This window comes from Eublepharis macularius, chromosome 1 (genome assembly GCF_028583425.1).
Source record: "Eublepharis macularius isolate TG4126 chromosome 1, MPM_Emac_v1.0, whole genome shotgun sequence".
Taxonomy (NCBI): Eukaryota; Metazoa; Chordata; class Lepidosauria; order Squamata; family Eublepharidae; genus Eublepharis; species Eublepharis macularius.
The window spans coordinates 63,808,415-63,823,421 of NC_072790.1; the positions used below are offsets into that span (position 1 = coordinate 63,808,415).

The following is a 15,007-nucleotide window of genomic DNA, read 5'->3' on the forward strand; positions in this document are numbered from 1 at the left end:
TCCTTGGTAAGCTAAATGATCAGTCTGCCCCTGAGCACCCCCACCGGCTGTTTCCAAGGGGGCAATGATCTTCAAAAGCAAGCAGTTTTTCTAGGTGCTAAAGTAAAAAATGGGGGCAGCAAAGGTCATTTCCACTAAGTCTGGGTCCAAGTAATCATTTTGCGAAGCAATTTATACTATCAATGGGATCAACTAATAAAGGCTTTCTAGATTGTATCACTTCTGGCTGCAAGTGTGCATGGGGGTGGGGGCTGAAGGTGAGATGCTTTCAACTCATATTCAACAAATCTCCATCCTTTACTTGGTACCAGGAACTTTTAGAATGGTGGTATTGTGATAGATTGTCATTAGAACGATAATAAGAAATTGTACAATTGATTTGACTTGTATTTTTGCTTCTTTACATCTTTGGTTTTTCTATAACCGTGTGTTGAAATGCAATCCTAAACAAGTTATACCCTTCTAAGTCCACTGAAGTCAGTAGGCATAGAAGAATGTAAATACATAGGATTGCACTGTTAGTCCCAGTTCAGATACATTGCAACACCCAAATAATTGCCTATGGATTGAAGCATGATTCGCAGCCAAACCACTTCATCACTGTGCTACAAGCAGAGTTGCACCCTCCTAAGCCCATTGACACCTTTCTTAGGGTATCATTCTATTTATGATTACGCTGTTAACCTGGATATTTAAGACCTGCCTGATGTTTCTTTTAAGGACACATCTAAGAGTTGGCTGTCCTTGATCAGAGAGGCCTTCACTCTTCCCATCTTGTCAGCAAGCTATAATTTCTGCTACATGGGAGGAACCTTTCATTTTTGCTTAAAGGGCTAGGGTTCCTAAGCTACTGTTATGGAAAATATGTGCCCTGGCTTTTCTTTGAAGTTTCAGTTCCTAATTCTCACCCACCCCAAGTTCACTTCAAAGGAAAATGTACCTTTTCCTCCATCCTGAGCTATCGTGAACCTGTGCACAGCTTGGCATCTTCTATATTTTTGTCTCTTTAAAAAAAAAAACTTAAATTGTTAAATTAGAAGCCATAAACCTCTGAAAGTTTGGAAATATATGCTGCAATTATACGTGCACTCTGCTGCCTGAAGGTCACTGTGCAGGCAGGTGGTAGCTCTTGATGAGATTTCTTAGTTCTACCACTGGCTGGTTGAGAGCTCAAATACTTCAGATAATAGAAATTTCCCCTGCAGTAAAACGTCCAATTACAGTCGTGTTCTCTACCTTGGCAATGTTGTTGAGATTCAGTACTTTTGAGACCAAAAGTGTTGCATAATCCCCTTATGTATTACATACACTGTGTGTGAACAGAAAGATTACTCTTTCTGGTCTGGTTCATGAGAATGATACAGATTAATTTGCAAACGTTTGCAGTTGGGAGACATCGAGGTTGGAATCCACCCACCATCACTAGCAGGAGAAAAAGAGTTGCTTACTAGCATTACTCCACAAATACTTGCCCAGGAGCTTGAATGAGGATTCATGAAAGAAGTGGTGGGTTCAATAGCCAGGCCCTGGTTATCCCCCAACCTACCTTGACTCTTCTGCTTCCCCTTCCAGTTCAATCCTGAACTCATCTTTCTGGATTCTCCCACAATTAGCAGAATTTCCCCAAGATTCTCTGGCCCTACAGCTTCTGATCGTACTTCAGTCGCTTACCTTTGCCTCCTGGCTTCACTGTCTGGCACAGGAAAGTGAAAGGGAGTAATCTGATCCAAATTAGCAGAAGGAAGTGATTGGGTCCAAACTTTAACCCCTTGAAAGCTTTTTTACTTTGTTCTTCTGTGAGAGATATTTTAGATGGTCAGTAAACCAGTTTCCTCTCATGACAGAGAACTAATTGTTATCCCCCACGTGTCATATTTAGAGTCAAGTAGATATATATGACAAAACATCGATCTTATCAAGGTTGAAAGAATCCCTGGACCTTTACGATTTGAGTGATTTCTTCTACTGTTTCATTCTGATGAAATTCCAACTTATATGTTTGCACATAATTCTGATTATGGTGAGTTTGGGATTAAGTTTCAAAGGTTTTTCAGGAATGCATCAGTTCAACAGTAAGTGTATTTAAATCTCCATTTGCCAAAATCGAACTTAGATAAGGTTAACACCAATATCAAACAGGGAAGAGGGAGAGCTCTTAGGCCACCTGAGTCTCCTAGGTTAATTAATCTTCTTCCCAGCATTCACTCTCTCCTAGGAGGGTTAGGAATATGAAGATCACTGTAGGCCTTGTAGGTCCTGAAAATCTACTAGCCCTGAACATAGGGAGGCTCTAGTAAATCTGGAAACTATCCGAACAGAAGACAAAGTAGAGGCTGGTCTACTTTTGGTGCTCTCCCTCTAGCAAAGCAGGATGTCCTGATAAATCATCTTCAAACGTTGCTGTCTGCCCAACTTGATTTAATCAAGCTCCTTGGCGGAACTTCCAGCCCTCCATTGTGCGTGTGAGTACATCTCATTGACGTCCCAGCTTCTTTTTATCACTCACTCAGCCACTCAATCATTCAAGCTTCCCTTGTAAGAAAGCTTTAGCAGTTATTTTCAAACCCTCAAATAGATTTGAAGTTCTAACCTTAAATCTAATCCTGTCTCAGCAAATCCCAGTTCATCCTGCCCCAGGAAAGCCAGTGCCTCGCTTACAGGTGTATAAAAATCATCCTCTAGGCCTCCGGCCATTGTTGCTGGCAGGGCCGGTGCCAGGGTTTCTGGCGCCTGAGGCGAGATATCTACTTGTGCCCCCCCCCCAACCAATTTTAAAAAACAGAAGAAATGTAGGAAAAATGAAAAGCACAAAACTTGAAACTTTTTACATTTTTAATTTAATTTTTATTTCTTAATTTAAATTTTAAATTTTATTTTTTTAAAATAAGTGTGAGAATAAATAACAACAGTCTTTGTTTTTCTTATTGTGAGCCAAAAATCTATTTTGTGAGCAAAAATAGCAACTTGCATTAAAGTTTTGAGCACACCTCCTTGTGTTTGTGCGTGTAAAAAAGTTTCCCTCTCTCTTCCCACCTCTCTCTGAACCCAGAGACTGTTGGCAGTAGAAGGAGGGCTTCTCTTACAGGGCCTGCTTGATCACCTTTGTCAGAGATCCCTTTCGGGGACTACCCTCCATGCTCATCCTTCTCCCCGCCACCCTTGGGTTTGAAGTGAGCAGCAGCTGACAGCTAAGCATATGGTGTATAAATATTGAAATAAACTATTGGGGGAAAGGGGGAAGGTGGGGGTGATATATGGAGACTAGGAAATGAGAGAAGGGAGGTGATAAAGAAGAGGGCACAATGTGGGGCACTGCTCTGCTGGAATTAAGGGGGGAGCAGCATTGAGATCAAAGAGGAAGGGGGAGGGAGAACAAAAGGGAGAAGGGGGGAGGAAAGTAATAGAATTTAAAACAACAACTTTAAACCCAACAACAGTGATTTGCTCCTACATGTCACACAGGAACTGAAAGGGAATTGTGTGTGTCTCACCTCACTTCCTCCTTCCTCTGTGGCAGTGCACGCACAACCAGCCACTCTTTCCACCAAAAGCAGCCCCCCCCCCAAAAAAAGCCTGAGGAAAGGTGAGAAGTAGAATTGATGCCAGCTGGGGAAGGGGAAAGAGATGTACTAAAAGGAATGACAGGATTGCCCATTGGAAATAATGGGAGAGGCTTGAAGGCCCATTGGAGAAAATGGGAGCCAGGAATGCCAATTTACTTGCATGGGCTCCATTGAAATGCATTACAACACAAAAAAAGAGCAAGAGTCCAGTAGTGAAGAAGTGAGCTATGGCTCATGAAAGCTCATACCCTATCACAAATTTTGTTAGTCTTATAGGTGCTACTGGACTCTTGCTTTTTTCTACTGCTACAGATAAACACGGCTACCCATCTTGATCTATCAACACAGGCCCCAGAGTGGAATGACAGTCCCTGGGAGAAGAATCAGTGGTCTGGTACTGGAATGGCAGTGGGTTTGGAATGACAAGGGGTGTCATTCCAGTCCCAGAGCCCTGACCCTATTCCCAGAAACAGTCATTCCACTCTTCGACCAGTCATTCCAGTCTCTGAGCACAGGTTCTGTTCCTAGAGGCTGTCATTCCACTCTGGGGCTGTCATTCTAGTCCAAGAACACTTCCAGGGGCTGTCATTCCATTGTGGTGCCTGTAATTCCACTCCAAGAATGCTTCTCTACTACCAGGGGCTGTCATTCCACTGTGCAACCTGTCATTCCTTCCCAGAGCACAGATTCTGCTCTGAGGGGCTGACATTGCACTCTGGGTGTTGTCATTCCAGTCCCAGAGCACTGAGCCTATTCCACGAACTGTCATTCTACTCTGAAACCTGTCCTTCTGGTCCCGGAGCACAAACTCTATAGCTAGGGACAGTCATTGCACTCTGGGGGCTGTCATTCCACTCCCAGAGTATTCTCTCTGGTCCAAGAGACCTTTATGGAAAATCCATTTCGCATTTTCTTTGCAACTTTTTTTGTGTTGTGATGCATTTCAATGGAGCCCAGGCAAATAAACTGGCATCACTGACTCCCATTATCTCCAATGGGCCTTCAAGCCTCTCCTATTATTTTCAATGGGAAATCCTCCTGTCATTCCTTTTAGTATATGGTGTGGGGGGGGGAGCAAAAAAGAAAGGAGGGAGCAAGGGGGAGAAAAGGTCAGACAGGAGCTCGCTGCTCCCCAGCCAGTTAGAGTGTCTCTTCCTTGCTCTATGTGGAAGCTTTGTCCAAAGCTTAAATTGAAAGAGAGAGACAGAGACAGAGAGGAGGAGGAGGGGGGGGGGAATGGTAGAAAGAGAAATGTCCCCGCTGATTCTCTAGGTCCTTCCCACTTTCTCCTTTCCCTTCCTCTTTGCTTTCTTCTGTCATTATTCCATCTCATCCTCCCCCTCAGTCCCCCAAAAGAAACGTATCATTTTTCCACCGCTCCTTTCCAGTTTGTGAGGCGACAGGCAGGAGATAGGAGGGAATGCTTGGTGAGCGTGCATCCTCCCAGCCCTCCCACTCAGAGCCAAGCTACAAGTGACGCCTGACACAGGTTGGACACTTGTCAGCTTCCCTCAAGTTTTGATGGGAAATGTAGGCATCCTGGTCTTGCAGCTGTAATGGAGAGCCAAGCTGTAAAACCAGGACGCCTACATTTCCCATCAAAACTTGAGGTATGCTGACAAGTGTCCAACATGTGTAAGGTTCATTTGTAGCTTGGCTCTCAGTTGCTCTGCAGAGCACGTGCACCCACCCCAGCGCCCCCTCCGGTGCCTCTGCGCCCAAGGCAGTTGCCCGACTGCGCCACCCCTGGTTGCTGGTTTCTGAGGTTACCTCAATCTCATGGTGAGTCCAATTCCTTACTCTTGCTAAAATCACTAACTTCCTACCTTGAACCTTGTCCCTTGCACCTTGTAGCTGGTTTCATCTTCAATGCCATCTCTGGCTGATTGGAGTGGGCTGATGCACAAGGATCAATACTTGGGATAGCTCCTCTAAAAGATGCCAGTACTCAGTCAGTACTAGTGAGTTCCTTCTCAAAAAAGCCCTTATTTTCAGGCTTCACTTCCAGCCATTGCTTGTTAAAGGCCCTCAGGTTATGCTAGATTGGTCACCTTGCGGACACTTAAGGTTGAAAAAATACTGAACAGCTGATAACAATTTTGCTAGCATTCATGTAGGCATATTTCTTTTTCAGGCATGGATTAAAATATATTATTTTTTAAAAAAAAATTAAAAAGAAAGAAAAGAAACTACTTGTGAGATACAGTGATGGACAAGAGGTGTGCAGGGCCCTTGAGGAACGCAGCTGTGCTTTTCATATAAATATAAATAACATTTCTTTATTAGCTTCTACTTGGGAAATCCTAAGCTAGTTCTCACTTTGATCTTGTGTCCCTTGTTTGTGTGTTTACTTCTGCTAGGGATGCAAGTAATGTCACACATTTACTGTCTTCGTTCATGTTCCAGGCTGACTGAAGAGTCGGGAATGGCAAATTGGCTTATATAATTCTACTACCTCTCTCCATGCGCTGTTCAAGTGCTACCTGGATTTCATAAGTTTGGTATTTATGTATGTTGGAGGGAGGTAGTGTCTTTAATGATCTGTATTTTAAACATATTGAGCTAACATTTCTAACTTTTTTGCATTTGTAGAGCGTAATTCTTCACAGTGTGCAGAATTTAAAATATTATTTTAAAAGAAACTAAGGCTATCGTGATTTGGTTACAGACAAAAACTCTAGAAAAGTCAATAAAAGGAATAAGAAAATAGGAAAAGTTGAAGGCAGTAGGAAAAGAGGAAGACCCAAAATGAGATGGCTTGACTCAATAAAGGAAGCCACAGCCTGAGGTTTTCAAGATGTGAGCATGTCTGTTAATGATAGGACGTTTTGGAGGTCTTTCATTCATAGGGTAGCCATAAGTCAGAGGTCACTTGACACAGATATATTTTTACTCAAGTAATATTGTACTAATGACTCAAAGGATATTCTATACAACACAGGCGGCTATCATGGCACTGCCTGAGCCGAATGGCAGTGCCTTCAAGCTATTTCAAAGTTAGTGAGTCATTGTTGACTGATGATTGCAATTCTGGATGATGTGGGTTAATGATGTGGGGACAGCCTACCAATTATGCTATGCTATGTTCATAGCATTGATTTGGTAGCAACAATAAGTAACCACTAACAATGTCAAGTGAACATATAACAACAACAACATTTGATTTATATACCGTCCTTCAGGAAAACTTAACACTCACTCAGAGTGGTTTACAAAGTATGTTATTATTAGAGGTGTGTGATTTGGGTTTCAGATTTGGGTTTGTTCCCCTTCACTTTCGTATGCTCCAAATCTTTACGAAGAATACCAAAGCAAGCTAAATACCAGACTGGTAAGTCTGGATTTTTTTCCTGCTTCGGATAAACCTGAAGTGGGAAACCCAAATTCTTTGGAGGTGCACACTCCTAGTTATTATCCTCTGCTGTGAGGTGGGTGGTGCTGAGAGAGCTTCGAGAAGCTGTGACTGACCCAAGTTCAACCAGATGGCTTCAAGGGGAGGAGTAGGGAATCAAACCCAGTTCTCCAGAATATAGTCCTACTGCTCTTAAACACTACACCAAACAGGATGCTATGTACTGTATTTACTCAAATACAAGACAAGTTTTTTTCCAGGTATGCCATAAAAAAGGGGGTGGGCATTTTACATTCAGGGTCATCTTCCTTTCAAGTAAATACAGTATAGATATAATGGTGTGCTTTTTGATTTTCTTTGCAGCTGAAGTCTACCCAAAATTGTACCACACATGTTTTTTCCTAATAACGTACATGGCCCCACTGTGTCTTATGGTGTTGGCCTACTTGCAGATATTTCACAAATTATGGTGTCGACAGGTAAGCTATTTTATCACTCAAGTATGCAAAAACCTGTTAAGCCTATTTTTGCAGTTCATTTCATGAAGCCTCTTAAAGCTCACAAATGATATATTTCAGTTTCAGCATAATGTAGTTTAATTTATGTATAATAAAGATAAAATATTTCATACATAATAAAAACCATTCTATACAGAACCATCAAAGCCCATGAAGTAATGTAGTAAAGATCATTATAATAAGTGCAATTCAATCCACATGCTCTTAACTATCATATCTAATGCAGAAATGTAATAATACTACCAGATAAGAGAGGAGTATTTTCTTCAATACTTCATTAGAGTTTTGAGTCAAAGGGTAATAAAAGAATCCTGTACAATCACCTAGAATGGAGAGATAAAAGTGCTGGTCACATTTCATTTGCATTGCACTTTATACAACAATATATTATGAAATTTGCTTATTTACTATTTCTGTTGAAAGGAGTAGGTTAAATACATTAACAGGAGGTATTATTTCTTCCTTTTATGGAAAATAACACATTTCTGTGTATCAAGTGTACCTACCGATGTGAACAAGGTATTATTTTATGAAGACTTATGGTGCAATCCTAAGCAGAGTTACTCCCATTTAAGCCTATTTAAATCAATAGGCTTAAACTGGAGTAACTCTGTTTAGGATTACACTGTTAATTTAGCAAACCAACCTGGCACCAGTTATCTATTGATCTGGTTCTTCAAATGTCAATGACATTGAGTAGAGCTGGCCTTTTGCCACTGGTTGTTAGAGTCGCTAGAAATAATTTTCCTCCCACCCTCCACCAAGGGTATTAGAACTCATTAAGAGAACCATCTGTTCATTAATTCACTCATACATTTTCAAATTTAATTTTTAATTCATATTACATATGACAAGTTTCCAGGTCTTAGAAAGATAACCTTTGGGAACCGATGTGTGACTCTTTGGCAGGTTTAAAGCTACATTTCCTAAGAAACATTCCCCCAAACTTTTGCCTCTTTTGACACATCTTATAGTTTCCTCAAGTAAATGTCTTAGATATGATGCACCAGTGCATCTTCATAAACTGTGGCATCAGTCCAATGTGGCAAGCTCATCAAGGACACTGGCTGCATACTACAGCATAATTCATGGCTTCCATGTTGAAATAGCTGTCACTATTGGGTACAGTGTCTCACAGCATCAAAATGGCTCACCATACCAGCATTTTTATGGATTTTTCTCTTCAGGTATTACTTGTATCTAGTCTCTTGTCTTAAGTTCAGAACTGAAGATGCATGAATAAAATGAAAATGATTTTGCAAGCATATGGTTCATTTGCATTGAAATCTGTGAATTTTTAATAATAATGTATCTTTTTTGTAGCTGCAGCTGGCCAATCTTTGGGCAGACAGCAATAATTAAGATTCCAATTATTATGCTCTGTTAGATTCCAGGAACTTCAGCCACCGTTCAGAGGAAATGGAAGCCTCTGCAGTCTTCTGCACAGACCCGCGGACTGAGGCCATCAGCAAAGTTGAGGATTAGCGCAGTGGCAGCTGAAATCAAACAGATTCAAGCCAGGAGGAAAACAGCACGGATGCTAATGGTTGTTCTTCTGGTTTTTGCACTTTGTTATCTGCCCATTAGCATTCTCAATGTTTTGAAAAGGTAATCTTCATACACAAATAGCTGCCTTATTGGGGATGGTTTTGAAACTAGTACCTTCAAATTAAATAACCTAGAAACTGAGATTTCATTTGCAAGTGTAACTTAGTTAAATAAGTGCATAAGTACAGTGATTGCAATAGTGGTAAAATAACATTAGTGACAGCAGAAGAAATATGGTTGTAGCAACAGCATTAAGAAAGTATAGCGTGAGTGACTGATATGCAATTTTAACCTCTGGGAAACATAGGTGCCCAACTACTCACATGGAAGTTTTCTTGTTCAGGGCTGGCTCTAGAGGATGCCAAAGCTAGGTGTTTTTCTGGTTTTCAAGACCATCCAAGAAGGCAGGGTGAGATAATTGTCTGTCTTGCCATGTGTGGTCTACCAACCTTGTTAACCCTGCGGGAACCTTTGGAATTCTGACAAACAGTGGTAGGTAGAACCACAAAATGGTTGCCACAAAAGGCATAGCCAACCACAAAACGTCAGTCAGTGAGGTTACGTATAACTCTAATAGTAACCCGTCAGCATTTCAGGCAGAATCTCTGTGTAACAGGATGCCTTTTTAAATGAACATATTATGTGAAAATATTTGCTGGTACCCATGCAGCTTACCCTCAAGTGAAGATCCAATCAGAATGCCTGCATGGAAAAGCCCCAGCTGGCATTCCACTTTCTAAAAAGTGAGGAGGGTGGGGTCTAAATCGAATAAAATAAATAAATAATAAAAATACTTAGCACACAGCAAGAAAGGTGTCAGCAGGTGCCATGGCAAGTATGGGCACCACGTTGAAGACTCCTGGTCTACCAAATTAATGGGACCCACTGAGGATGTCTTCTACATAGGCTTCTGAACTTCAAAGAAATATATGCACAATATATGTCTTATATATATAAGACTGCAGCTTTTCAATGCAGTCTATAGGAATGGTCATCCGGTAGGGATGCCAGGTATACACCTGGAAGCCTTGGGAGACTGGCTGCGGGGGGGTGGGGGTGGGGGGAGATGGGGAAATGTGTTGATACCACTTCTGGCTAAAATGCATAAGTAATGTCATTGACACTCGTAAGATTTCTCTGATCTCTATGGATTGGCGAAATCTTAGAGTGCTGGTGACATGTCTGGCCCAGAAGTGATGTCAAAAATGTCTCTTTCCCCTTCCCATTTTCCTCCTGCCGTTCATTCAGTTAGCAGCAGGGGTGGGGAAGTGGCAGCAGGAGGTCATTTAACATAGTCAGTAAGTTGGCAACTCTACTCATCCACCAGGAATTTTTATCTTAGTTATTGCTCTTTATTTCTGCATTAAAGGATCTCAGGAAGCAAGGCTAGGAAAAGCCTGTCTCTGAGATCTAACCACTAGCAGAAAATCCCAGCCCATATGGTCCAGTGTTCTGACCTCATATAAGACAGTGCTGTCATTATGTCATTCCTAGTAACAATTGTAGCACCACAGCTGCATCTGCTTTTGAGTAGTATGGTGTTTCCATACATATTACTGGAAATGGCTAAGTAACAAGCCTATATATATATATATATATATATATATATATATATATATATATATATATATATATATATATATATATAGGCTTGAATCCACCAAGGATTTTTGCAGGTAGCAGGGATTTCCATCCACAGAATGGTGGCTTTTTCATCTCACTCCTGCTGCAGCCCCAAACGCCCCCTGAAATACTACTCCTGTGGGACAGGAGAACCCCAGGAACAGCACGAGAGGGGAGTCGAAGGCATGCTCAGGGAGGGAGAGATCAGCAAAGATCACCTCCTCTTTTGTCCACAGAAATTCTCTGTGGATCCAAGCCATAGCCATGGCATATAGAGAGGAGGTAATTTATGATTTGCACCAATAACATTGATGCTTTCTAATGTATAAATCAAGATCAACAACAGGAAGCCCAGGAAGATCTGTAACATTAACATTATCTTCACATCTTGCCTTATCAGGACTTCTACATTTCCATATTAACTAAAGTATGCAGTGAATTATGAAGGGCAACCCAACATAAAGTACACCACAGTTGTCTCAGCTGGAAAAGGATACTTACTTACTTACAAGATTTTTACCCCACCTTTCCTCCCCAATAGGGTCAACAAAGCAGCTAACAAAACATACAAATTAAAATAAACTTTAAAATAATTAAAAACAGCAGACACATCATTAAAACAATTCAAAACCAGAGCTTAAAATAGATACAAATGATAAAAACAACAGTTAAAACATTAGGAGAAGGAAGGATCAATGGTGGAATGCCTGGTCTGTGTCTGCCTTATTACTGGATAGTGTTGTTTTAAAAAGCGTTTCTGGTCATCATCTCATCCTACAAGACACTCCCAAGCTGCAGTTTTAAAGAAACTTTCATGTTTCAGTGCCTCTTGATTTCATTGATGCTTATCTAGTTGAGTTTATGGTTACAAACAATGCAGGTAACTCTTGTCCTGTTTTGGCTGTATATCTATAACCCATGAAATCTCCACAATAGCTCAAGTCAGCTAATTGGCACAGAGGGGACAGAGGGGACAATCCAGTTCCTACTCCCTATGCATTTAGCTTTGTTCAGTGGTTTGAGCTGAGGAATTCAATGTCTATTTCCTGCTCTAGCTACAGCTATGCACCTGGAAGGCTCACTTCTGTGCATGCTAGGGTACACAGACCCCTGGACTGATCAATTTTCAAGGGATATATAAATATACAAGATTTTCTCTCACCTTGATAACAAATGTAGAACTTTCTATATGATGGACTTGAGACTTGCATATAAATTGTTAGAATTTTTTAAAATAAAAGTTTAGACTTTTACTGTGTTGTCTTCTTTTCTTTTTCTTTTCTCCTCTTCTTGAAAGGGTATTTGGGATGTTTAACAATGCTGATGACAGAGAAACTGTGTATGCCTGGTTTACGTTCTCCCACTGGCTCGTATATGCAAATAGTGCAGCAAATCCAATTATTTATAACTTTCTCAGTGGTAAGTTGATTAGTATGCTTCTCCTGTTACCAGTATAATCGATAAGCAAACTTTTTAATATGCAAATCTACTTTTTGGCGGTTTGCAAAAGCTTTTGAGTTTTTCGAATTATTTCCATGGTACAGTCATACCCCCATGGCAGCTGTTTTGTGGAGGCACCCACTATTTTCACAACTCCCGAAGTGTTCAGAAGCTCCACAAGGTTGCAGGCTCCTGGTAACTCTTTCCCCTTCGTGCTGTTTTCCCTATCTAAATCTCTCCCCTCAAGCTCCATTTTGCTATCTTGTTCTTGTACCTTTTCCCCAAACGAACCAAATAGCCGTTGGGAACAGTTGATATTGATAAAACAGACGGGGGTAGGATTAAACATAAATAGTCCTTATGTTATTTTCCCCAATCAACTTAGCCTTTGTGGTTATCTTTAGTAAACACTTAGACACATATCATGGATCTCCTGGCTTAATGTCAATACTACTGATGAATGAAAGTCAACATTTGGGTAGGGAAAGATCTACATAAGGAGTTAGTTTCTTATCTGACTCTCTTTAATGTTAAAAGCCTGGAAAACACATAATAATATAATTTTTGCAATGCAGTCCAGTTAATCTGTAATCTTAGTAACTAAAACAGGACTTTGGTTAGAGACAGATTACAAATGAGTCACATTTGGGTTTCTCTGGTTGAAAGTAATCTGTTTCTCATCCATGCTGGCTGTGGCTGGGATGAAAATATAATACATGGACACCAAGTATGAATACAATTGTAAAACTACATCAGGTCAAATGAAGTTTTTCATTCCCTAATATGAGCCCAGCTTTGTGAATTATATAGCAGAAGTGCAGAACAGGAAATCAAATGCTGCTTTGGCCAACAGGTCAGAAACCCAAAGAAGTTCTAGCAAGATTTCTGTTCCCAAATTGGTGCTGCCAATTCTTGTTCAGTGATGTAAAATTCTTATCTGCTCGAATCAGATCTCAAAAGTTGCTCCAGATAATCAGCACTTTCCATGGTTTTTTGCTGTTGATTTAATCCAGTCTTGACTCTGGAGAAGGAAAAGTAGTTCTGGATTAACATAGCAAGACTGCTTCTCAACTGAGCTATAGATATTACATCGGTCTTCACATCATGAACTACTCTTCAGAAATGTGCCTTGCTTGGAACTGATAATTTTCCCTGAAAGTTTGAGAGCTGTAGTTAGAACAATGTCATCTTCTTGGGTGGATTTAGAACCATATGAGCTGAGCAGCAGCTTCAGATAAGTACCCAGCTTTCTGGTAACTCAGTTAAGGCCAAGTCCTAACCCAGCAGGCCAGCACTATACCACGCTGGATCTCAGCACTGGTTGCCTTGAGAGACTTAAACTGTATACTGAATTGTTTCCTTAAATAACAAGGGATGGATCCAAACATCCTTGAAAGAGCCTTCCTAGAGAAGAATAATCTACTTAAGTTGGCGTAAGGGTCCTCAAGTTGGAGGAAGGCTTCAGATTTCACTCACTGGAGTAGCAGGATAGAGGTGGCATCTACCTCCATGTTTCTATTGCCTTGGATTTAAGATTATAGATTGTAAATTGAATTTCAACTGTTAGGTCATTATGCTTTAGAAAAGAAATATTTTCAATACATAGGCATAATCACTTTAGACAGAATTACCTTACTTGGCTCCACAGGGAAAAGTGCAATTTGCTCGTTCTGGGAGGTGACTAGTTAGAGCCAAATGGCTTTGACAGGCTTCCTCGTGCTCAGTGTTCCACTGTCAACTCCAGGCCCAGTTGCCACTGCTATACCCCACTGATTCCAACTGTGAAGCACCCTGTCTTTGCGGAGAAGCTACAGTGGTGGCTTCAGAAAGCTGAATCTTGGGAGATGCGCAGCAGACACTCAGCTTGAGCACTGGGCTTAAGGCCTGAATTAGAGAGGGGGTGGGGCAGCAGCATCTTTACCTGTGAGCTCAAGTCACTTCATCCCCAGCAATGTCAGCTGGTTGTGTCTAACTGCTCCCACTTCCTCCATTTCCCCCTCCTCATTGGTGATTTTTACTATAAAAACATGGGATATTTCATCTTTATAGCATCTGAAGAAGTAAGCTTTGATTCCCAAAAGCTCAGGCTGGAATATACGTTATTGGTCCTTTGAGGTACTATGGGACTCCTCTTTTATTTTGCTACAATAGAGTTGCATAAGCTGCTCCTCTAGAATTAAAGGGGACAACCTGAGAGAATCGGCCACTAAGACAAACTCCCCTGCCCCCAAACTATGCATCCTCCCAAGCTAATTCTTCCTCCAAAGGTCATTCAAGCCGGACATGGGCTGCGGACAGATCCTACAGGTGAGAGCAAACTAGGCCTGAATAATGTGCACCTTCCATTCTTTCCCCTGCTTTGGTCTCCTGCCTGTACAGAAGCAGCCTTCATAATTTCCCTTCAGCCTAAACTCCAGCAAATGGCTGAGAGGTCCAGCTGCATGTTTTTCACTGATAACCAGCGTTGCTGGCAATGTTAGGCCCGTGAAGACCCTTGGTCCCCACCGAGCAGGAAGGCTGATGTACAGAGGTCTCTGATACGGCACACCTATTTGGCCAGTAAGGGGTCATGGATAAATCATCAATTATCTGCATAATAGGAGCAATCCTGTTGCCTCTGTTCAAATTGTATAAATCACATTTTATAAAAAAAAAATATAGCATGTGCGTTATTCACTGAGAAAATTTATAGCATGTTTGTGTGTGTTTTTCATACTGCTGTTGTTTGATTGACAGGAAAATTCCGAGAAGAATTTAAAGCAGCATTTTCTTGCTGCTGTGGCTTTGGCATTAGCCACCACCAAGACGAACGAGGCAGGGGACGGGCAAGCACAGAGAGTCGAAAATCCTTGACCACCCAGCTCAGCAACATTGATCATGCTTCAAAGCTGTCAGAGCATGTTGCACTGACCAGTATAAGCACACTGCCAGCCAATGGCACTGGACCAATGCACACCTGGTAG

General features: G+C 41.3%; 1 protein-coding gene across 1 annotated transcript in view; it reads left to right on the forward strand.

Annotated features, from left to right (window-relative positions):
- The window catches only part of HCRTR2 (hypocretin receptor 2), a 40,793-nt gene extending 25,786 nt beyond the window's left edge, over positions 1 to 15,007 (forward strand). Inside the window, exons 4-7 of the mRNA XM_054992880.1 lie at positions 7,279 to 7,394; positions 8,821 to 9,041; positions 11,902 to 12,023; positions 14,781 to 15,007. Coding sequence (XP_054848855.1) covers positions 7,279 to 7,394; positions 8,821 to 9,041; positions 11,902 to 12,023; positions 14,781 to 15,007 — 686 coding nt within the window. The remainder of the gene's footprint in view (positions 1 to 7,278; positions 7,395 to 8,820; positions 9,042 to 11,901; positions 12,024 to 14,780) is intronic.